The sequence below is a fragment of the Musca vetustissima genome, unplaced genomic scaffold (assembly GCF_032173495.1).
Source record: "Musca vetustissima isolate MV318-11 ecotype Yass unplaced genomic scaffold, APGP_CSIRO_Mvet_v1 utg16949, whole genome shotgun sequence".
Lineage (NCBI taxonomy): Eukaryota > Metazoa > Arthropoda > Insecta > Diptera > Muscidae > Musca > Musca vetustissima.
Window position 1 is genome coordinate 103,929 of NW_026874055.1, and position 26,661 is coordinate 130,589.

Genomic DNA, 26,661 nt, shown 5'->3' on the forward strand with positions numbered 1-26,661 from the left:
GTCAGAATTCAGTGCAGGCCATGTTTGTTTTTTTGGATTTCTTTGCGTTTCGAATCCCAGTAATCATTCACCGATCACCGTGAATCTATTTAAACATGTGCTGGTCTTCGAATAGCCTTTAGTTATTATTTAACCATTGATCGTTAAAGATTTCCTTATAAATCGAGAGCTTCGAACGCGAGTGAAAGAAAACAGCTATCTATATAGTGGATTGGAAAATATTAAGCTGAGAAAATGATGATGCAACGCGAAAAATCATTTGAAAAGGTTGGTGGTAAAAAGTGGAAAAAATGTGGCACTGAAGAAAGTAAAGACAAATGGAAATTTTATAAAAAAATATCAAAAATTGTTTTCGAAAATACGCTAATAAAGGCCACGAGCCTTATAAAAACGTCATAAAAATTTTGCAAAATAAAAACAAAGTAATAAAATCGAACTAGTTTTTGGTGGTGAAACAAGGTTTAATTTTAGAAAATCTAATTTTATAGCAAAATATTTGCTAAAATTTAAATATCAGGTTTATACATCGTAATCAGTGAAACTTCAGAGGAAAACATTTTTCGTGAAACTTTGATTTTTTATTTTTTTTTGTGATACTAATTTCAAGAAATTGGTTATGTATATGATATCGTATAACCTCTAAGTAGAAAATCTAGCACTGACCTTATATTTAATTAAAACCTTCCTCTGGTATTATTCGTATAAAATAGTTTCTATATATTTTAAGGTATAGAGAACATGACTGGAAGATCCACCCTCGAAGTATCTTTTGATGGTAGCAGGTACCTAATTTTTTGGTACCTTATTTTGTATACCCTTCACCACACTGTGGTACAGGGTGTTATGTTTCGAGATAGACCCATGGTCCCTTTTGAAAATATGCATAGAATCACTTTCTGAGTCGATTTATGCATGTCCGTCCGTCCGTCCATGTATTTTTGTTAACAAAGTAAAGGTCGCATTTATGTTTCGATTTGGATGAAATTTGGCACAGGTCACTTAATTGGCCCAAGTACCAACCCTATTGAAATTGCGAAAATCAGTTCAGGTTTAGATATAGCTCCCATATATATTTTCGTCCGATTTAAGGTAAATGGTGTACCAATGTCCCTATATATCTTTCGATTTGCAAGAAACTTGACACAGCGTAATGAATAGGGTCTAGAATGATGTGTGTTAAGTTTCCTGAAAATCGGTTCAATTTTGATTTAGCTCCCATATATATATATATATATATATATAAATTCGTCCGATTTAAGGTAAATGGTGTACCAAAGTCCCTATATATCTTTCGATTTGCTTGAAATTTGGCATAGCGTAATGAATTAGGTCTAGAAAGATGTGTGTTAAGTTTCCTGAAAATCGGTTCAGACTTAGATATAGCTCCCATATATATCTTCGTCCGATTTAAGGTAAATGGTGTACCAAAGTCCCTATATATCTTTTGATTGCTCGAAATTTGGCATAGCAAAATGTATTAGGTCTAGAATGATGTATGTTAAGTTTCCTGAAAATCGATTCAGATTTATATATAGCTCCCATATATATTTTCGTCCGATTTAAGGTAAATGGTGTATCAAAGTCCCTATATATCTTTCGATTTGCATGAAATTTGGAATAGCGTACTTAATTAAGTCTAGAATAGTGCACGTTAAGTTTCGTGAAAATCGGCTTGGATTGACATATAGCTCCCATATAAATTTTCGTCCGATTTAATGTAAATGGTGTACCAAAGTCCCTATACATATTTCGATTTGCACAAAATTTGACATAGTGTACTGAAATGAGTCTGAAGTGTGTGTGTAAAGTTTCCTGAAAATCGGTTCAGATTTATATATAACTCCTATATATTTTTCTTCAGATTTTATGTGAATTGTGCACTAAAGACCCATAGTTTGTACGATTGCCACACAATTTTGTACAATAAACTGTAGTTATCTGTCGACGTTTTACATATTGTATTCTAATTAGAGGAATGTGAACCTCATACGAAGCGAATAGAATTTTTGTTTCATAGTTTATCAAACATAGATAAGTTATCTTACCTTGAGTGAATGGAGTACATATTCAAATTGATTCTAATTGATCTAAACTGTAGATCTTAAAACAAAACATCTAAAATTGGCCAGATAGGTAGACCTATAATAAATTATATGCTTGTGGTGTTTTTTCTTCTGAAAACCAGAGGTGGTTATTACAGCCATTGAAATAAAAATAGTTAGTGGCTATCAAAATTCTTAAGGGGACTCCACATTCTCGATTTCAAATTTTTATGATTTTCAACCGGCTGGCAAATGGACGTCCAGTATATTAAATATTTGAATCTTTGTATATAAACACTTGAAGACTTAAAGAATAAGAAAATAAATTAACATAATTTTGTTGTTGTTTCTAGACGATTTTTTTAATAATTGAAAAGTCCTTCTTTTCAACGGCGGACATGATTTCCGATCACTGGAACGTCTGATTCCAAAATTAGGCTGGTATTATAAAAATACAATGCATAAATAAGGTTTCGTCAAAAAATGGATCTATATTTGAAATATTTTGCGGAAAATAATTCCTTTAAGGGGACCCCCCCCCCATTCTCGGGGTCAAAAATTTTTGTGATTTAATTCGATTCTACACTAATTCAAGAATGTCTCTACAAAACTTCAAGTGAAAATCTCAAGAACTCTTGAAGATATAGCCGATTTATTGTGTCAGCATTAAGTGGCGGCTAAAGGGCTTCTCAAACTTTAAACGCGTTTTTCTCTTTTGCGAATGGCGGGCACGATAACTCAAAAACTAATAACCCAATCGATTCCAAATTTTTACACGTTTTTCTGTGAGTGTATAGCTATCGTATGAACTAGGATAAAGTCAATCGGTGAAGATCTTCCTTATTTTTTAACTTGGTTTTTGGACATTTTCCAAAAATATTTTTTCAAAGGTCCGCCATTTTGTTAATTTTAGAGCGAAGTCAATAATCCTAGTTCCCACGAGAGCCAGACATGTACTCTTTCTAACACCGTTGGAATTTTCGGATTCCGATGATCCAGTGAGGAGTTATCATGCCCGCCATCAAAAATAAGGACTTTTCTTTAATTACAAAAAACAACAACAAAGCAATAACAAAATTTTTTTGTAAATTATTTATCTTCTCTTTAAAGTCTTCAAATATATATGTGCAAAGTTACAAACCTTAACAAGCATTGGTATTGATTTACCAGCCAATTGAAAATCTTGAAAAATTAAAATCGAGAATGGGTGGGGTTCCCTTAAGAAATTGGAAATATCAGCTTAAAATTTCTATTTTTATACCCTCCACCATAGTATGAAGGGTATATTAAATTTGTTTTTCCGTTTGTAACTCATCGAAATAATCCGTTATAATCAGTCCAGCGTCTAAACGAATTGAGTTAGATCGCCAAAATTTTGCACAGATTTTTTTGTCTGCAGTCAGGTTAAGTTTGAAGATGGGCTTTATCGGTCCACGTTTAGGCATAGCTTCCATATAAGTGTACCTCCCAATTTTCGGTATTTGCGTTTTCAACCGAATTTGATGTAATTTGTTGTTTTGTAGTCGTATATGGTAAAAAATCTCCCTACCAAAAATTATTAATTTGGAGTAGTCCCCATATAACACCCTTTTTGTACCTTTCACCACACGGTGGTACAGGGTATTATGTCTTTGTGCATATGTTTGTAACAGACAAAAGGAAACGAGATAGACACATGGTTCCTTTTGAGAATATGCATAAAATCACTTTCTGAGTAGATTTACGCATGTCCGTCTGTCCTTCCGCCCGTCCGTCCATGTATTTTTGTGAACAAGGTACAGGTCGCATTTATGATCCGATTTGGATGTAATTTGGCATGGGTCACTTATTTGGCCCAAGGACGAACCCTATTGAAATTGGGAAAAATCGGTTCAGATTTATATATTGCCCCATATTTAATATACCCAAAGGGGTGAAGGGTATCATATATAGTATGAAATCTAAATTTTTTTGAAACGGATATAGTCCAAAGAAACATGAGTTATAGAACCACTATTTCGATGAGGCACATTTTCACCGTGTTAAAGTGCCATAAGAGTGAGGGTATAATTATCCATTAAAAATTTCTGAAATTTGTACATTATGGTTTATTATTATTATTTATTTACAATGTTTTAATTTTTACAATATAAGTTCGCCTCAGCGCCAAATGGCTTTTTAGAGGCTAAAAAGGCAACTACTATTATTTACAATAAATAATAATTACACTATGCAAATAAATAAGCAAATTATGTAAAAAGTATTTCCAAATCTTGTAATAAGTATTCTTTCAACTTAGACTTGAATGTAGACAACGGAACTATTCCTTTAATTTCTGATGGTATACTATTATACTCATTTGGACCACTATAAGATATTCGCTGTTTTGTAGTTTCAAGACGACATCTCACAACATTTAAGTTTGTGGCTTGTCTTGTTACTCTCCCCGTCAAATATTCATTTCTTTGAAAATTAAGGACTTGTGAACTTATTCCTTGAAGAGATTTAAATACGTATAGCAATACTTGGTACTTATAAAGACCTCTTAGTGGCAAAATGGTTTTGGCGTAATCTCTATATAAATCTAATGTATGTGTCCGCAACGGAAGATTATAAACAATTTTTAAGGCTTTGTTTTGCGATACCTGCAATTGTTTAAGACACTGAGTCATCTTGTATCCGTAAATAATAGGAAGATATGTTAGATGTGAATGAACTAGGGAATGGTATATCAATAGTTTTACGTTTGTATTAAGCTTATACCTAAACTTATTAAGAATTCCAATTCCTGAAGAAATTTTGGTTTTAATCTTATGAATATGGTTATCCCAAGATAAATTCTTACTAAAGTATATTCCTAGATATTTGACAGATTCCGATTCCTCAATCAATGTACCGTCTATGTAAGCACTGAATATAGAATCATTTTTTGATGCATAAGGAGTGAATTTGACAATGGATGTTTTATTCGAATTCAGTGCAAGTTTGTTTAATCTTAAATACTCAACAAGAATTGCAGCATCATATTCAATTTCTGTTTTCAAAACCTGCGGGTAATTATAGTTATAAAATATAGCAATATCATCCGCAAACATAAAGAGTTTTCCCATAAAGGGAATGTTTTTTAGATCATTAATAACTATTTTGAATAAAACAGGACCAAGAACGCTACCTTGTGGAACACCACACCTGACATGAAGCCTACTGCTTTTCGAGTCCCCTATTTGGACAAGATGCTCCCGATTTGATAAAAAGTCTTGAAACAATGACAATGTAGTTGTCGTGCAACCAATAAATTTCAACTTCTCTATCAAAATCTTATGGTCAACCAGATCGAACGCTTTGGTTAAGTCATAAAAAACTCCAGCAACTCCTTTATATTTTTTTTTTGTGTGTTCCCTATAATTTCATTTCTAGTACTTTTTAGTATATCTATGGTGGAGGGTATCCATCTTCCATCTGTACAATTATTTATACGAGGGCTACTATATATGTTTCGGGCCTAATATTGAAACTGTGAATATTTGTCATTAGAAATGGTTTTATTTTTCTTTTAAGGGAACCCCACCCATTCTCGATTTTAATTTTTCAAGATTTTCAATGGGCTGGTAAATCAATACCAATGCTTGTTAAGGTTTGTAACTTTGCACATATATATTTGAAGATTTAAAAGAGAAGAAACATAATTTACAAAAAAATTTTGTTATTGCTTTGTTGTTGTTTATTGTAATTAAAGAAAAGTCCCTATTTTTGATGGCGGGCATGATAACTCCTCACTGGAACATCGGAATCCGAAAATTTCAACGGTGTTAGAAAGAGTACATGTCTGGCTCTCTATGAACTAGGATTATTGACTTCACACTAAAATTAACAAAATGGCGGACCTTTAAAAAATATTTTTGGAAAATCGCCGATTTTTTAACAAAAACCAAGTTAAAAAACCAGTAAGGAAAGTAGTAAAGTCGGACGGGGCCGACTATATGATACCCTTCACCACTTTGAGCATATTCAACAGATGAAATAGAAACTATATCTAAATCTGAACCGATTTCAACGATTTCAGGAAACTTAACACACATCATTCCAGACCTCATCCATAACGCAGTGCCAAATTTCGTGCAAATCGAAAGATATATAGGGACTTTGGTAGACCATTTACATTAAATCGGACGAAAATATATATAGGAGCTATATCTAAATCTGAACCGATTTTCAGGAAACTTAACACACACCATTCTATAACTAATTCATTACGCTGTGCCAACTTTGGTGCAAATCGAAAGATATATAGGGACATTGGTGCACCATTCAGATTAAATCGGATGAAAATATATATGGGAGCTATATCTAAATCTGGACCGATTTTCAGGAAACTTAACACACACCATTATATTCCTAATTGATTACGATGTGCCAACTTTCGTGCAAATCGAAAGATATATAGGGACTTTGGTGCACCATTTAAATTAAATCGGACGAAAATATATATGGGAGCTATATCTAAATCTGAACCGATTTTCAGGAAACTTAACACACATCATTCTATACCTAATTCAGTACGCTATGCCAAATTTCGTGGAAATCGTAAGATATATAGGTACTTTGGTGCCACGTTTACCTTAAATCGGACGAAAATATATATGGGAGCTATATCTAAATCTGAACCGATTTTCACGAAACTCAGCTCACACCATTATGGACCTAATTCAGTACACTATGCCAAATTTCGTGCAAATCGAATGATATATAGGTACTTTGGTGCCTATATCGGGCGAAAATATATATGGGAGCTATATCTAAATCTGACCCGATTTTCACGAAACTCAGCACACATCATTTTGGACCTCATTCAGTACGCTATGCCAAATTTCGTGCAAATCGAATGATATATAGGTACTTTGGTGCCTATATCGGGTGAAAATATATATGGGAGCTATATCTAAATCTGAACCGATTTTTCCCAATTTCAATAGGGTTCGTCCTTGGGCCAAATAAGTGACCTATGCCAAATTTCATCCAAATCGGATCAAAAATGCGACCTGTACTTTGTTCACAAAAATACATGGACGGACAGACGGACGGACGGACGGACAGACGGACGGACAGACGGACATGCGTAAATCGACTCAGAAAGTGATTCTATGCATATTCTCAAAAGGAACCATGTGCCTATCTCGTTTCCTTTTGCCTGTTACAAACATATGCACAAAGACATAATACCCTGTACCACAGTGTGGTGAAGGGTATAATAAGGAAGATCTTCACCGATTGGTTTTATCCTAGTTCATACGATAGCTATACACTCACAGAGAAAAGTGTAAAAATTTGGAATCGATTGGGTCATTAGTTTTTAAGTTATCGTGCCCGCCATTCACAAAAGAGAAAAACGCGTTTAAAGTTTGAGAAGCCCTTTAGCCGCCACTTGATGCTGACACAATAAATCGGCTATATCTTCAAGAGTTCTTGAGATTTTCACTTGAAAATTTGGAGATACATTCTTGAATTAGTGTAGAATCGAATTAAATCAAAAACAATTTTGACCCCGAGAATGGGGGGGGTCCCCTTAAGTATTCTCCAGTGGGTCTTATACACTTTTACATGAGCTCAAAGCAATTGAAGAAACATTTTTCGCTTTCCTTCTGGCGATCAAAATCGTTGACTTTGAATTTTTCATGATGTGAGGGAATAGACCCCCTATTTGGGCGCCAAATCAATGCCATTTTGAAAATACATTCCAGCTGCTAGTATTAGTCACGATTGAATTCATAGTCTCAATATAGATTAGGCGAGTTTACTTGCGGCTAGTCTTTGTTTGCTGGAGAGACAATTTTCTGGCAATTCGTTTTGTGTATTTTGTTTGTAGTGTCAGTAATTTGAAATACCAATCAATAATATTGTCAAAAAGTAAATATTTTTGAAACCAAATTGCCTTGCATAGACGCTTGAAGCAAGTTCAAAAGAGAACGATAATAATTGCCGCAAATAAACTCGCCAAATCTAAATCAGGACATATATCCAGTTTTTTTACATTTCAGTTAACCCATACTGAGTACAATGTAAAACTATCCTATGGAAACATCGGATGGCACCAGAAATATATATTGGGGCCCTTGTACATTGAATCACAGTGAAGTGTATAAGAAGTCACTTATCTGTTGTACAAGAATATTAACATTTGTGTTATTGATTGGCTATCGAACATATTGAATAGTACAATTATAATAAACAATTACATTTAATATCTTAATTTGATTGTTTAATTTGCATTTTAAACATCGTCAATTGTTTTAGACTGAACAATGTATTGATCAACTTCTCTTCAGACGCATATGTAAAATTCAATTAGAAGTAATTAATACATATGAAATTTAAAATAGATATCAATACTTGTTCATAGAATTATTGATGTACAGAGTTTCAGATTCGTATCCCGAATAAATCAATTTTAAAAATATTCTATGAAATACAACTGCAAAATATCCCATTCACTGTTTATAATATAATGACCAACTATGTGTGTGTATATATTTGAATAAATAATGTAGAAATAATAATTTATTTTTAATGCAGAAATTGAAAAACAATTGTAACTGTCTGTAAATGCTTGTTGTTTATTGACATCTGTCAATAATAATTTTTGTTGACATTTCTATTTTGCTGATTTTATTTAAAGCTTTGTTTTGCAATTGTTTTCCTTGTAATTGAAATACGTCTTATTCGAAAATGTCGTGATGGAAAATAAAAACAATCAAAATACAATTGTCTAATAACAAGTGATAAGAAACCCTAAGAAAGCATTACGTGGGTTGGAAACCACTAGTATTGATATATGTATGAATGTTAATTTGCATACAGTTTACTCTGCAGGGTAGATAATTTGCCAGGATTTCTACTCTTTTTTGTTTTTTCGGGTATATAATTTAACATAGGAAAATACATGATCTTATATTTCAATATATTGGAAAGTAAACATAGATCTTAGATAACAATACCATGTTTGAAAATTTTCGAAAATATCACAATTTGTTTGATATTAAAATTCAACACGATTCAACTATGAAAGATATGTGTTTAGCAATAACAAACGTGCTAAGATACTACTCGTTTTACTCTAAGTCAATATACCTGTCGGCAAAATCAACATGTTTTCATTAAACCAAATTAGCTAAAATAGAAGAACACTTGCTGCTGTGCATAAATTATTTATATATTTTATTATATTTTGTTTTATGAATATGGCGCTTAGCTAAGCCATTTGGAATAATCTCCATAAATTTGTGCTAAAAAAAATCAAGAATTTTAATACAGGCAGAAATAAACAAAGTTTTTATTTTCATAAAAAATTTGAATAATCATATTTTTGCAATTTATTTGTTATTTTTATTATTTGTGCTAATTAAAAAAATATGTATTCCAAAAAATAAAATTGAAATTTCTCGATCTGAAATAAAATGGTTTATGTGTGATAGTAACAAGAACAAAAATTTAAAAAAAGAATTTGCAAATTCAAAATTTGAAAAAAAAAATAATTTTAATTAAACAAAAATATTATTTATATGAAAATTTATTTACTGATAATTAGTCGTCATACATAACTATGCTTATGTTGACGCACACACGTGACATTAAAATATGACATCAAATTCTTATCGTCCTAACTCGAATAATCCACAAATAGTCCAAAGAGGCGTGCCAAAGAATGAATTTGCCAAAAAAATAAAAATTGACATAACCCATAATTGATAAGCGAAATTCAGTCAACCTCATATTAAAAGTATATAGCAAGCAATGCGTTAATTTTAATAAACAACATTTATGGATTTTTTTATTTAAAAGTAAACTAAGCGATAATATTAGCATGGAATTGCATGAATGATTAAGACGCAAATAAGATTTATGATAAGCCATTCGATTCAATTCCATTCCACTCCTTTGCAGCATAATTAAAACAAAATAATAATAATAAAAATAATAATGATTTTTTTCATTTGTACTGATTATTTTTTATAGCCCACCCGGATTGAGGGCACACCCTATATTGCCGAGGGTATGGAGGGCAAAGAGGCCCACAACACATGCTTGGTGTTCTCGACCAAAGATCAGAGCAGTGGTTCATTGGCCAAGTCATTGAAAATCTTCAATAAACATAATGTCAATTTGGTGCACATTGAATCTCGCTCTTCGCTGCGTGTACCCGGTTATGAATTCTTTGTTGAATGCGATGGCAAAACTGGTGGTTTGGGTGATGCTATTGCTGAGCTGAGAGAAACATGCTCTTACTTTAATATCATCTCCCGGGATTACAAGGATAATTTGTCGGCTGTACCATGGTTTCCACGCAGAATACGTGATTTGGATCGCTTTGCCAATCAAATTTTAAGCTATGGCGCCGAATTGGATTCAGATCATCCTGGATTCACCGATCAGAAATATCGTGAAAGAAGGTAGGGAGGGGAAATATTTTTAGAAATAGCAATTTCTTTTAATTATTTATTTTTGTAGGAAATATTTTGCTGATATTGCCTATAACTACAAACATGGCCAACCTTTGCCCCATGTCGAATATACACCAGAAGAAATCGAAACTTGGGGTATTATGTTCAGACATTTGACAAAGCTATATAAGACCCATGCCTGTAAGCAATATAACCATGTCTTCCCCTTGTTGGTTGATAATTGTGGTTTCCGTGAGGACAATATTCCACAATTGGAAGATGTTTCGAATTTCCTGAAGGGTAAGTAAAGCAGCAATTGGTAAAGAATATGTATTTAATAAATTATATCTAAGATAATTTTTTAAATAGGTTGATTATTTAAGAGAATATTTTTTCAGCATTTATCGCTGACATAACATTTCTTCGAAAATTGCCGGTAAAAGAAGCGTGAACCTTTCTTTTAAAAATTAACTCAGATATAAACCTTTTTTTTTACAGAATATTTTTCAAAAATTATCTCAGAAATAAGCAAGAATTAGAGAATATTATTTGTACATATATCGGTAGATTGGAGAGATAGTTAAGCCGGAGCTAAAATCATCGATATTTTAAAGATAATTTTTTGAGACAGATCGGAGAAATTTGGGTGCATGTTTATGGAACAATTTTGCAAGTAGCCTGGAGATAAAAGGGTTGATTTTTTAAAGAATATTTTTGATGGTAGATATATATTTTCAAAGGTAAACTGGTGATACTAGCGTGGATTTGTTAAAAATTTTTTTTAAATATATTGGAGATATTCCTCTAGATTTTTTACAAAATATCTTAGAAGAGAGTTTGAAATATGGCGAAATATTTTAAAATAACATTTTTGAAGGTTGATTGGAGATACAGGTATGGGTTTGTTACAGAATAATTTAAAAGGTGGATTAGTTACTAAAGAGTGTATTGTTTAAGAACATTTTTGAAGGTAGAAGGTAGACTTAAGATATTAGAAGTTAGACTTGAGATTAATGATTTTTATACCCTACACAACTATGTTGTCAGCTTTGTGCAGCCCCAAAAGTTTGTAACGCGCCGAAATATTGGTTGATCAAGTATACCGATCGTCATATCTCGACTAGCAGAGTCGATCTAGACATGTGTGTCCGTCCGTCCGTCTGTCCATTATAATTTGTAAACACGATACAGGCCACAGTTATGGACCAATCTTCACGTAATTTTGCATGTAGGATGGGCTCTGGTCAATGAAGACCCCTATTGTTTTTGGTAACAATCGGTTAATATTTAGGGGGTGAAATGGACCAAGTACTTAATTTTTGTCGGTTTTCTAGGCTCTCCAGAGGCCGGGTTGTATGTACTCTGATGTGGGAGTTATACGTAATTAGGTCAAGGTGACCATGTGCATAGTATTAATATTACCCCATTAGAGAACGGAAATGTCGCGATGATCGCTTTGAAATGGTACATGAAGTTCCGATTATGGTCAAGGACGACGCCTATAGTTTGCGGTAAAGTTGAGATTTCATTCAGAAGGTGCAATAAACCGCTCTAGAGGCAATTATCGTCGCTCTAGAGGCAATTATTATATGCAGAACATCATATATTTTACAAGGTGAAGGGGATCTGACCAAATATTTAGAGCGGTCAGGTCGGTCAATATTCAAGATCTATAATCGGTAAAAAGTGTGCAAATATCACGAAATATTGCCCAGGCTCAGAATATAGAACTGCAGAAATTTTAGTTTTCGTGATAGTTGTGTAGGGTATCATATGGTCGGCCCTGTCCGACTATACTGCTCCGCTCACTGGTTTAAAGAATATAATGGTTTAAAGAAATTAATGGTAAACTGGAGAAATAAACGTGGATTTCATTAAGGATAATTTTGAAGAATATTTTGAGAGGTATATTGATGATTAATGGGTGTATTTTTAAGAATATTTTTGATGGTAGCCTGGAAATATAAACCTGAATTTTTGTTTAAAAAATGATTTAGACTAGAATTACAATCGGGTATTATTTAATGAATTTTTAAAGAATTTTTTTGCGGTATACTGAAGATACGTTCTACCATTGGGTCGAGCGTATATTAAAATTGCCATTCGGTTTACAAACCTCGAAATTCTTTGTCATGTCTGTATTTTGGGGAGTTTGAGCTAATTTTAAACCTAAATGACTGGTATTTAGGATTCTGATTTTTGGTATTTTGTGGATTTCGGAAATATAAACCAAGATGCTAGTCCAATTTTCATCCTGAGAGTCTGTAGTTTGATGTTTGGTTTTCTCCTGGCAGCAATTTACATATATAAAAGTCCCAGTTGTTTTAGGAATTCGGACTGAAGTTTTTACCTATTTCTTTTCTTCTAAAACTGTTGTTAATCTATAAATAAATGTATATATTTTAAATTGCCAGAAGTTTTAAGCATAATTTTTTTAATTGATAATGATTTTTAAATAATATGCCTTTTGAAAAACTTTAGCGTACATTTCTCCTGTCTGTTTTGTTTTAATTGTAGTTAGTTTATAAAGGAATATTTTTTCAATTATTTCTGAAGTGATTTACAATAGTTTAATTTACTTTTTGTAGATTGTACCGGTTTCACACTTCGTCCCGTAGCCGGCCTTTTGTCATCTCGTGATTTCCTTGCTGGCCTAGCATTCCGTGTCTTCCACTCGACACAGTATATTCGTCATCCCAGCAAGCCCATGTACACACCAGAACCCGATGTTTGTCATGAGCTGATGGGTCATGTGCCATTATTTGCCGATCCTGACTTTGCACAATTCTGTCAAGAAATTGGTCTGGCCTCGTTGGGTGCCCCTGATGATTATATTGAAAAATTGGCAACCGTAAGTCAAACTGTTTTTTTTTATTATTGTGATTTAAGAATCATATAAACATTCCGTTCTTTAAACAGATCTTTTGGTTTACCGTTGAATTTGGTCTCTGCCGTCAAGATGGTGAGCTGAAAGCCTACGGTGCCGGTTTACTATCGTCCTACGGTGAATTGCAATACTGTTTGAGTGACAAACCCCAATTGAAAGATTTCGATCCAGAAATTACCGGCACTACCAAATATCCCATTACACAATTCCAAGAAGTCTATTATGTGGCTGACAGCTTTGAAAATGCCAAAGAAAAGACTATGTAGGTTAAATTATTTAAATTTGCTTATTTTGTATATTTATAATTATTATTTTATTTCATATTTCTAGTAAATTTGCCAATTCCATTCCCCGCCCCTTCGGTGTACGCTACAATGCCTATACCCAGAGCATTGAAGTTTTGGATTCTAAACATCAAATATCGGAGCTGATGAACAACATCAATTCCGAATTCCAAATATTACAGAATGCTGTACAAAAATTGAAAATCTAATTGAAAACACAAACAACAACAACAAAAACTTATTTAAACTTTATTGCATTTCTTAGAATTAAACAATTTTTTTAATATTAAGAATTTATTTGATTTATGTTATAATTTACAACAAAACAAAAACAAAAAAACTAAAAAAAAAATAGATACAGGAATAAAAGTTAGTGTGCATATTATTTGTTTTAATGGGAATATAAAGAAATAAGGAGCAAGGAAATATAAAGGATTTTTGGTCTTCTGAAGTAATATTTGAGTAGGATAAAAATAACAAAACGAAATATATGACAGACAAGGAATGACGTGATCTGCTTCCATAAAACTTCCAGGCCCCACCGTTGGAATCTAGCAAGAAAAATACCATAATCTTGAGCAATGGACCAGAAATGTGAATCTATAACCAACTGTATTGGTATTTAAATATTGGCGGATCTGTGATTGCGCAAAATGAACAAATGAAAGAACTGTGAATCCAACCATGGCCTATAAAGCAAGTTTCAATTTGGTACAAAATTCAGCCATTCGGTGTTTTCAATGTAACAAGTTTTATAAGGCAGAATATCCGCATGTATTTCTTCACTGTCAATTCATTTACAATTTCTTTATCAACGAGTTAGCAGAGCCATGTCGTTGCAAAAATGCTCGATGCTTGAAAGCATGAGGACTCAATGGTGTCAGCACAATCCGAAGATTTTCAAACGGGCTGGAGAGAGACTTTTTGCGCGTTCTGAAGGCTGTATTTGTAAACATGCTTCAGACAGTCTTTATAGACGTGTTGAAGGGAATCTATATAGACGATTCAAGTTTTAGTGCAAAAACGTTATATACGAGCAGAATATTACTGTAAAATCTTCGAAGGACTACAGCCTTAGTTCCAGCAAAATCAAATCATGGATCTGTGACGAAAAATTTTCGTCGTAGATGTATAGAGATGGGCAGTGGGTAAATACCCAAAGGGTAAATTGGGTAAATACCCATTTGTGGGTATTTATTTGGGTATTTACTATATTGAATAGGTAATACAACATCTTACACCCTATTTCCGGATTTCTGTTATCAAATCGATTTAGAATGGATAGTTTTACGATACTTTAAAGACGTGGGTAAATACTTGGGTAAATACCCGAGTTTTTACCCAAAAAATGGGTATAAACTCATTAACTGCCGAACTACTTGACATAGGCGGCAAAAATTTTGCATACATGTTTTTAATGTCACAGCAAATATAGAAATCCGAAATGGGGTCCCTGGGTCCAAGTTTTGATATAGCCCCCATATAACCATGTCTCCCGATTTAAGGTATTTTCTGTCTATTAGAAACATTTTACAACCAAATTGGTTGTAATTTGGCGCAGAGTGTTCTTTTTGGGTACCAAATGTCCATGCAAAAATTTATGTATGTAGGTCCACGTTTACTGGTAGCCCCCATACAAAGGTACCCTATTTTGAGTATTTACCCAAAAATTGGGTATAAACTCTTTAACTGCCGAACCACTTGACATAGGCGGCCAAAATTTTGCATACATGTTTTTAATGTCAAAACAAATATAGAAATCCAAAAATGGGGTCCCTGGGTCCAAGTTTTGATATAGCACCCATATAACCGTACCTCCCGATTTTGGGTAATATCCTGGCTGGAATTTGGCACAGAGAGTTCTCTATGAGTACCAACTATCCATGCAAAAAATTGTCTACGCTGATCCACGTTTTCTGTCCTATACACCGGTCCTGATTTTGGGTATTTATATATATTTATAAACTCTTTAACAGCCGAACCAATTGACGTGTGTTTTGAAGACCCCATACAGGAAATAATGTTGATATTTGAACCATTCTGACAAAAACGACATTTCGCATGAATGTGTTGTGCACAAAGATATATCATTATACCAAATTATAACCAATTTGTCCGCAAAATGTGTCTAATATACAAAAAATACCTTAAATCAGGAGATACTGTCATATGAGGGCTATATGAAAACTTGGACTCAGGGACCCCATTTTTCATACCAGTATTTGTATTAACATAAAAACCATCTGAGCCAAATTTTGACCGGCTATGTCAAGTGGTTCGGCATTTAATGGGTTTATACCAAATTTTTGGGTAAATACTCAAAAAAGGGGTACCTTTGTATGGGGGCTACCAGTAAAGGTGGACCTACATACATAAATTTTTGCTCGGACATTTGGTACCCAAAAAGAACATTCTGTGCCAAATTACAACCAATTTGGTTGTAAAATGTGTCTAATAGGCAAAAAAATACCTTAAATCGGGAGATAGGAATATATGGGGGCTATATCAAAACTTGGACCCAGGTACCATTTTTAGATTTCTATGTTTGCTTTGAAATTAAAAACACGTATGCAAAATTTTGGCCGCCTATGTCAAGTGGTTCGGCAGTTAATGAGTTTATACCCAATTTTTGGGTAAATACTCAAAATAGGGGTACCTTTGTATGGGGGCTACCAGTAAACGTGGACTTCCATACATAAATTTTTGCATGGACATTTGGTACCCAAAAAGAACATTCTGTGCCAAGGTACAGCCAATTTGGTTGGAAAATGTGTCTAATAGACAAAAAATACCTTTAATCGGGAGATACGGTTATAGGGAGGCTATATCAAAACGTGAACCCAGGGACCCCATTTTTGGATTTCTATATTTGCTTTGACATTAAAAACATGTGTGCAAAATTTGGGTAAAAACTCGGGTATTTACCCAAGTATTTACCCAAGTATTCTTTAAAGTATCGTAAAACTATCCATTCTAAATCGATTTGATAACAGAAACCCGGAAATAGGGTGTAAGATGTTGTATTACAGATTCAATATAGTAAATACCCAAATAAATACCCGCAAATTGGTATTTACCCGGTATTTACCCACCCCTTAGGTATTTACCCGGTAAATACAATCTCTATAGATGTACTTCAGCTTTCAAGGAATACGTAATGTCAAATTACATCGCATTAGATTGGAAATGCAGATAAAATCTTCAAACGTGGAAATATTATTTTTTTTTTTCAATACCAAGGGGTAGCAGCTATGTATGATAACATTTTGGCATCTCTATCGGGATTCGTGATTTAATAGACATCGAAATAGAATTTTTTTCTTTATTTATTTATGCAAGAATCATAGGATCTCTATCTCTCATAGAATATTTCGAGTTCACACAATCGGAACGACAAATTAATCATCCACTCCACCTTATCGTGACCAACTATTTTAACTGAATGATAAATCGAGTCAGCCGTCAAACACCTGGCGTTACAATTTTGAATTTTGATATGACAATCACAATAAAGTGTGTCTGAACTAGCAACTTTTAGCGTAGACTTACTACATCAGAGCTTTTTTGTGTAGTTTCTCAATGAAACAACAGGTTGCGCTGTGTGTATATTTATTATAAAATATTCATACCCCTAGCAACACACGTGCTTTGGAAGTTGATTTATTTTTAAATATTAACGTTTTTTCAGGTTTGACCAACCATTATTATTCAATATTCAAATAATATTTTTCCTCAAAAATAATAAAAAAGCTTGTTTAACCTTACGGTCAATAACCGGTTACATTTTTACCTTTTTTAAAAAAAAAAAAAAAAAAAAAAAATGCTGTAAAATTTTTAATAATGGAGATATTTGGATCAAATTTTGAGAAATCATTCTTGAGGTATTTTCACACATAATCGAAGAAAAAATTATAAATATTTTCAATAAAAATAATTTTTAAAGTTATTACCTACGTAGATCAATAACCGTGGTACATTTGTACCCATATAAAGATAGCTCTGTAACACATTAATAAATTTAACTATCGTGAGGTTTTTTATTTTAAATTAGTCTATACGGATCTGATCTAGATGTAGGAACTCAAAATTATATATACATTAAAATAATATGTATTTAAATCCATGCATAAATGATAATCTATCTAAAACAATCATAGTAAATTTGTTATAGATTTCGAATGGGTTAGGCTTTTTTAGTTATTTTTTTATGGGATCTTATTCCTCAACCCCTCTGCAAATTTTTGTGGCCCTAGACAACATGGGGCCATCAGGACGACTCGTGGAATTCAGAAACTACCTTGGTGTTCCTTTGGTATACAGGTACAGAAACAATAATTATTGTCCGTAATTATCCAATTATTCTTCATACTGGGCCTGAAACCTTTTCTATAATCGAATTAGTCTGATTTATTACAATCCTAAATTGACGTTCATATATAATGATAACGTTTTAAATATTAAATAATGTTAAAAACGCGCCAATCACAATCTCTAAATTAATAAAATGTGGATAATTGGCAATAAAAATTGTTTTAGTCCCTGTATACCAAAGGAAAATCAAGGAAGTTTCTGATTTCCACGAGTCGCCCTGTTGTCCCCATGTTGTCTATGGCCACAAAAATTTGCAGAGGGGTTGAGGAACACCTAAATGAGATCCCAATAAAAAATAACTAAAAAAGCTTACCCCATTCGAAATCTATAACGAATTTACTATGATTATCATTTAAGCATGGATTTAAATATATATTATTTTAATGTATATATAATTTTGAGTTCCTACGTCTAGATCAGATCCGTATAGACTAACTTAAAACAAAAAACCTCACAATAGTCCAATTTTTTAATGAGTTACAGAGCTATCTTTGGATGGGTACAAATGTGCCACGGTTATTGATCTACGTATACTTTTTTGGTTATTGGCCGTAGGGTTAATTCGGGCCGTACATTTTATACCCTCCACGATTAAAATACCTAAAATCGATCGGGACATTTATATGGGAGTTATGCCAAGATAAATCACACATAAGCAGATTTATTGCCCCTAGCATAGCTTGCTTTCTTTTGATGGTAACTTAATTTGAAGATAAGGTCAATGGACTCACTCTTTTCGCTAACATGTATACTACAGATGTTATGGGCTGAGGGTATATATTTGTAGGCAAAATCGACTGACACTTTATAATGAAGTGTATTTTTTTTTAATAAATCCTCATTCTTTATTGCAGGGTACTGCATGTGTATATTACTAGACACATTCTTCCATATTGAATATCTCATTTTGTTTGTACAAGTACAAATGTACATATTTGTATACACTTACATTGTATAATTCTAATTAATATGTCATAATACATTTTATTTCATTTGTATCCACGTATATGAGGCAATCTGATAATAATCCACTTTTGGGCAAATGCCTATGAAATAAGAAAAAATTGTATGCAAGGCACATACACAAAATTATGACATACAAAAATTGCAGCTGTTCATTCGTTGCAAGCGAATTGATTGAGATAGCGATCAAATAAACCAAAGGTGTAAAAAAAAACAAATGCAAAACATTACAAATTCAAATGAACGGCATTTGTTTGTAACTCTTTAAAGAGTCTAAGCGCCTTTTAGGGATATCTTGTCTAATGCAAATATGCAAATTCGTCGTGTGCGATTAAATTGCATTTAGAAAAGTGCAACGAATAAGGGGGGAGAGATTAATCGTGGTTCATCATTTATTTGACATATTTATACCGGTCTTCAGGTATAAAAACTATTATTGTCAGTCAAACGAGTGGGTGTAGACCGTTTATTATTTACCGCCAGTGCAGTTCGAAATATCGGATAACGCCATGAAATTGGTGAGAAATATAATAGTGTGTTGTGGATTTTCGGATAAAAGTGTCTATAATTAATTGATTGAAAATAGTTGTTCTAAATGTGATAATGCAAGGATACAGTGAGAATTATCCTTATTTATGAAGAAATAACTAAAATAATCAAAATCTATCCGAATTATAGATTCTCTATATACATCGAGTACGCAGTAAACTCGGGTTGGTGGAGAGCCAAATCCACAATTCGCTTTGGAATATATAGAGTTGTCAACATATACTTTTATAAAAAAGAATAACCCGCCAACACTACCAAAAAAATAAATAGTTTTGGATCAATTCCATGAATAGCTTATATCGTCCAGTCAAAGTGAATATTTAAAAAATGTACAAACCATTTCCTATAGTTATTTAAAAAATATATCCACTAATTTTTGTTCTACAAGGATTATTTTACATTCATAAGGACTTCTTATGTCGACGAGACATTTATATGGAGTCTATGTTATAGTATTATGTTCCAAATTACAGACACTCTAGTTTGAAAACTTAAACGGGTTTTTATTTATTTTTAATTCATCAGGAATTATAGCAACTCCCAGGAGAAAATTCGGTTAAACTTAATAAAAGTTTTAGCGAATTTTTTACCAAAAATTAAGCAGAACTTTTGAGTTGAGATTCTGTCAAAAATTGGATACCTTTATACCAAATTATATACCCTTCGATTGGAAAATCCGGCTAATATTCTCAAAATACCGAAAAGGGGATGATACCGTTCTATGGGAACTATACCAAAACGTAAACTGGCATTGATATTTTTTGGTAGGAAAATTCTACACGCCAGAAGAATTTGATAAGATTTTGGTACTCAAACACCAAAATTATAAAATTACATCTAACTTAGCACGTGCCAAGCTTCCCAAAATATCGAAGTTTGGATTTTAGCGTTATATGGGTGATTTCCTATTAATCAAATTAAGTAGAAATATTTATCCCACGAGAACCTAAAAATCAAATTGAAGCCAATTCTTCTAAAAAAACCTGCCCAAACCCACAAAATGTCGAATAATGGGGGTTAAAATTATATGGTACCCAGACATTTTAGGGACATTTTTACTCAATAGGAATCCCAATATTAAACTGCTCTCAAATTGGTTTAAACACGAGCTCAAGCTCCCCAAAATAACTATATTTGGGTTGTAACGTTATTTGTGGGCTTCTCTTAAAGGTGGATCAATATTGGTAATTGATCAAATCAAAAGTAAAAACCAGTAAGGAAAATAGTAAAGCAGGACGGGGCCGACTATATGATACCCTTCACCACTTTGGGTATATTGTACATATGTATCCCTACAATTGCATGCCAATGTTCCCTGCAAGGGAACATACTCAGGTCTTTCTGCCATCTCTGTTGAATTTAGTTTCAATCGGGGAGATTTAGAGTAGTCTGCGTACCATGGGACAAATTTATGGGAAACAATTTCTAGCGAAATTGATACACGCTATTCGCTCCATTAAAAATTTAATTTCAAGCACTATTTGGTGCATTATTTTCCTAAAATCGGAAGAAAATATATATATGGGCGCTATATTTAAATCTGAACCGGTTTACCCGAAACTCACCACTCATCATTCTATACTCAATTCAGTACGCTTTGCCAAATTTCGTGCAAATCGAAGGATATATAGGGACTTTGCTGCACTATTTACCTAAAATCGGACGAACATATATATGGGAGCTATATCTAAATCTTAACCGATTTTCAGGAAACTTAACACATATCATTCTAGACTAAATTCAGTGCGCTATGCCAAATCGAAATATATATAGGGACTTTGGTACACCATTTACCTTAAATCGGACGAAACTATATATGGGAGCTATATCTAAATCTGAACCGATTTTCACGAAATTAAACACACGTCGTTCTGGACTTAATTCAATACGCTATGCCAAATTTCGTGCATCATTTACTTTAAATCGGACGAAAATATATATGGGAGCTATATCGATTTTTCCCAATTTCAATAGAGTTCGTCCTTGGGCCAAATAGACGAGCTGCGCCAAATTTCATCCAAATCGGATCATAAAGGCAGACTTGATATCAAACGTGAATCCAAAATACCGATTTACTGCTGATTATGATGAAAAACTAAAATACCGAATAGTATAGGACCGTAAAATAGGTCCTGGGAAGAAGTTGTTTAATGCTAAAATATAGCCACTTCGGTGGAAAACGCTCCTAGGACCATCAAGATATATTCATAATTTTTCATTTTCATAAAAAATATAATTATCTTTCTGAAAGTCTTTTAAAATAGTTTTAGATCTACTTTTACAGTGTCTACAGTTATTTAAAAAAACACGTTTATATGTCTGATATTTTCTTAAAAATTATTCCCAAATACATCGAATTTTATATTCGGAATTATTGATGATTTATCCGTATATCAAAAATGGGTTTTCTCAACATTATTATTTATTTTTTTTTTTTTTTTTTTGTTTTCATATTTTTCAGCTACTTTTCATTTTCCTGGCCTTGTGGTGTTGCATCAATGCAAGTGTTATACCCGTGCATACTGTCCCGACAACATACGCCGTTACTACTGGTACTCCAGTGGTAACAGCTCACAGCCATCAGGTGGTTGCACGACAATTTAATCGAGTCTATGTCCCAACGGTACCAACGGTTGCCTATCCTGGATATTCTACTGCTTGGACTACATATCCCTATACATATCGTTATGGTTACGGTTATGGATATCCATCATACAGCTACGCCTATCCTTCTTATTCGACAAGTGTTTGGTAAACATTGTAATAGAATTGTTAACATAAATATAAATATGTAAACGAATAACAAAATATATGCTATGTAGCCAAAGAAAAAAGAATTAAAATAAATAATTTTATTTTAAAATGTTTAATTAGGTTTTATTTATGTTTATTATACCCTACACAACTATGTTGTCATTATACCCTACACAACTATGTTGTCAGGGTATTATAGCTTTGTGCAGCCCCAAAAGTTTGTAACGCCGCGAAATATTGGTCCTAGACCCACCTTTAAGTATACCGATCGTCATATCTCAACTAGCTGAGTCGATCTAGACATGTGTATCCGTCCGTCCGTCCGTCTGTCCATTATACTTTGTAAACACGATACAGGCCACAGTTATGGACCAATCTTCTCGAAATTTTGCATGTAGGATGGGTTCTGGCCAATGAAGACCCCTATTGTTTTTGGGAAAGATCGGTTAATATTTAGGGGATGAAATGGACCAAATACTAAATTTTTTTCGGTTTTTCTGGTCGCTCCAGAGGCCGCAATAATGGCCCGAACATCGTGAAATTTTGCATGGAGAAGGGGATCGGGCCAAAGAATAAGCTTGCCTGTTTTGATAAAGATTGGTCAATATTTAGCGGGTCAAATGGACCCTGACTTTTGTGTGAAAAATGACAAAATTTGTATTATATGGCGTAAATATTTACCGCTGAAGGACATATACCCGAGAAGTTGATAGTATATCCAAGAGGAGTGGTTGACCTTTAAATTATGACCAATTATATTGTTGTATGTGCTCGGATGTGGGAGTTACACCTAAATATTTACAGGTATCTCCGTATTCGTATATTATTTAGTAACCCATTATCACTCTGGAGAGCGGAACTATAGCGCTGATCGCTTTGAAATGTTCCATGAGGTTCCAGTTATGGTCAAGGACAACGCCTATAACTTTCGGTTATGAACACATAATAATTTTGGAATGAAGTGGACCGAAAACTTAATTTTTTTGTGTAATTTTCGAGTCGATCTATAGACCTCAAATGAAAGCCGAACATCGCAACACAACCCACGGTGAAGAGAATCTGGACAATAGCTGCACTGAATACTCGTAATATTCGGAAAATATGTCAGTGTGAGGAAGTGTGTTTACCTCTAATCGGGCAAGAGGGTGCAAATATCACGAAATATTGCCCAGTCTCGAAATAAACATCCGCAGAAAATTTGAGTTCCGTGGTAGTTGTGTAGGGTATCGTATGGTCGGCCCCGTCCGACTATACTGCTCCGCTCACTGGTTTTTCCAATATTTCGATCATTAAGAACTAATACACCTTTCCAATTGCTGTATTTCATTGCATATCCTTGTATAATTTTGTTTACATAACCTTGGCACGATTTTCAAATCCATTGCCCATTGAGGCAAATTCAATCTGAAGACCCAAATATATAACCTACAGAAAATCCGAAAATAAACACAAAACCATCACCGTCATTCATTCGACAACACACTACCGTCCGAATACGTATGTCACGTTCTTACCGTTCAACGATGTTGAAGACATTGGCTACTAAAACCCAAATCATTTGTTGGTCACCGATTGACAGACAGTAGCGTCAGACCAGTGGCTACTACTTCTGGCTTTGCTTGCCATTAATTACTTGTTGTTGTTATTATTATCGTTGCTGTTGCCCGTCTTTTGGCGGACACCTGAATTTATTAACGTGTCATGTTTTAAAATAGTTGTTATTATTAATTTTGGCCGTTTTATTTGTTTGCCTGTGCTATAAATCACTTTTTATGGAATTCGTTGTCATCGCATTAAAAGTGTGAACAATTAGTGGTTTAAGTGTCACTGTTTGGGTTTTTAGGGGGAAGCAGAGGTATTTTTAATGAATTTCATTAGGAATATTACAATATTAAACGAAGAAATGATCTTGTTTTTAATTATAACGGCGCCAAGGGATTGGCGAAATTGGTGGCAATAAGCGGTATCAAATAAAAGGAATAACTTTTCTTGGGACTATTGCATACAGTCGTTATAACCGATATGACGTAATAAACTGAGTCCCTATACACGAATTTGATTAAAATAAAATCGTGTTTAAGATTTTCATAGGTGACGATTCATATGCATTTAACCCAAAACATAGCAATGGATCATTTGGGATTACGCAAGCGAGCCTGAACCAGCAAAAGTGGTTCGTAGATAAAGCATTTTGCTTGATTATCGTGGTGGGAGAAATTCGGAGAAGACGAAAACACGTTCTGTAAAGTTTTTTGTAATCAAGGTTTCGGAATGCAAAATTACCATATCAAAATACAAATAATGGGGCATGTCATTTATATGGGAGCTATACCCAAACATCGACCGAGACAATTTTTGGTAAGAAGATTTGACCCAAATGAAAAAATCAGAATAGAAAATTAAAGCCAAAAATCCCCAGAATACCGAGATTATATGGCGGCCATAGATATAGGCGGCCATAGAGGGCTATATCAAAAAGTGGACGGATATTAATAATTGCCAGGATAGGTTTGAGAAATATGCCCAAACTCCCCAAAATATCGAAAGTTGGGAGATACTGTTATATTTGGGGTATATATATATTATATATTTATGGTCGAAGCGAATAATCTTGGGATCTTTATATAAGGAACATAACAAGGAAGTAGACCTATGTCAACTATTTTTCCCAAGCGTATTTTGCAACCCATAAGCCAGAAGGAATACTCAATTACAGCCACTTTTGAAGGTAAGTTTTCGGAAAATTAAAAAAAACCAGTAAGGAAAGTAGTAAAGTCGGACGGGACCGACTATATGATACCCTTCACCACTACGGGTATATTAAACAGGACTATAACATAAAATTGGATGAAAAAATGAGATATTTATCTAAATGTGAATCTACGTAGATCTATCCATAAAGTATGTAAATCGACTTCAAACAAATAAAAATAGGCCATCCGTTGGGCTATGTCTGTACTTCTAGAAAACGCAACTACATAATTCTATGCTCAATTTTGTGCAAAATTTGATGTCAAACTGACTAACATGAGGAGTTTGATGCCCAATTTACTTGAAATCGGGCGAAAATATATATGGAAGCTCTATCCAAATATTAATCTATTTCAAACAAACTTGTCACAGGATAGGTTATACGAATTTCAGAACGTTTTGTTCCTATTGGTCCCTTGGTGCGTCAATTACTTAAAATCAAACTATAATAAAAGGGAGCTATATGTAAATCTGGACCGATTTTCACGAAACAACGCAGACATCACTCTAGGCTCAATTCAGTACGTTATGCCAAATTTTGTGCAAATCGAAAGATATATAGGGACTTTGGTGCAACATTTACATGAAATCGGACGAAACTATATATGGGAACTATATCTAAATCTGGACCGATTTTCTCGAAACTTGGCCGACATCCCTCTAGGTTTAATTCAGTAAGTTATGCCAAATTTCGTGCAAATCAAAATATATATAGGGACTTTGGGGCACCATTTACATGAAATCGGACGAAACTATATATGGGAGCTATATCTAAATCTGGACCGATTTTCACGAAACTTGGCAGACATCATTATAGGCCTAAATGATTAGCCTGTACCAAATTTCGTGCAAATCGAAAGATATATAGGCACCGTTTACATTAAATCGGTTAAATATATATATGGGAGCTATATCTAAATCTGAACCGATTTTTCCCAATTTCAATAGGGTTCGTCCTTGGGCCGAATAAGTGACCTATGTCAAATTTTATCCAATTCGGATCATAAATGCGACCTGTACTTTGTTTACAATTTAACATGGACAGACAGACAGACGGACGGACGGACATGCATAAATCGACTTAGAAAGTGATTCTATGCATATTCTCAAAAGGAACCATGGGTCTATCTCGATTATTTTTGCCTGTTACAAACATATGCACAAAGACATAATACTCTGTACCACAGTGTGGTGAAGGGTATAAAAATTAAACGTTGGGTATTTTATATTGGGGACACCTGGAAACATAGAACCCACAATATCCAAATAAAATCAATTCGGTTGGAAAATTTGTCTAAATATCCTGAAAATACCGATATATAATTTTTCCTACTAAGATTCGGACTCCCTTTCTACATATGTCACTGAAATTTCATAAAAGTTATTCATTAACTTATTTGAATTAACAAATACAAATATAAAATAAATTTTTTAGATGACAGCCAGTTAAAAAAATATATGATTGTCCTCTAAAAAAATAGGACGTACCACAACGTGTACCAATATATCCCATCTTCAATACCAATCATGTCTGGTGTAGTAGTAATCTATCTTAAGTATTGGGGATCTAAATTGTACTTTCGTCACACAGACTGACAGCCAGACTTTTTGAAGGTCCTCTCCGTTGTACATAAATTTATAGCAAT

The 26,661-nt window shown here is 33.6% G+C and overlaps 1 protein-coding gene across 1 annotated transcript; it reads left to right on the forward strand.

The window, feature by feature from the left end:
- The first annotated feature begins 198 nt into the window (after window positions 1–198).
- LOC133330581 (protein henna) lies at window positions 199–13,867 on the forward strand. The gene is made up of 6 exons (XM_061539022.1): window positions 199–267; window positions 10,032–10,465; window positions 10,524–10,756; window positions 13,045–13,307; window positions 13,376–13,605; window positions 13,674–13,867. Exons 1-6 carry the CDS (start codon window positions 235–237, stop codon window positions 13,834–13,836), a joined length of 1,356 nt encoding a protein of 451 aa, XP_061395006.1. The 5' UTR covers window positions 199–234; the 3' UTR covers window positions 13,837–13,867.
- The last annotated feature ends 12,794 nt before the right edge of the window (window positions 13,868–26,661 follow it).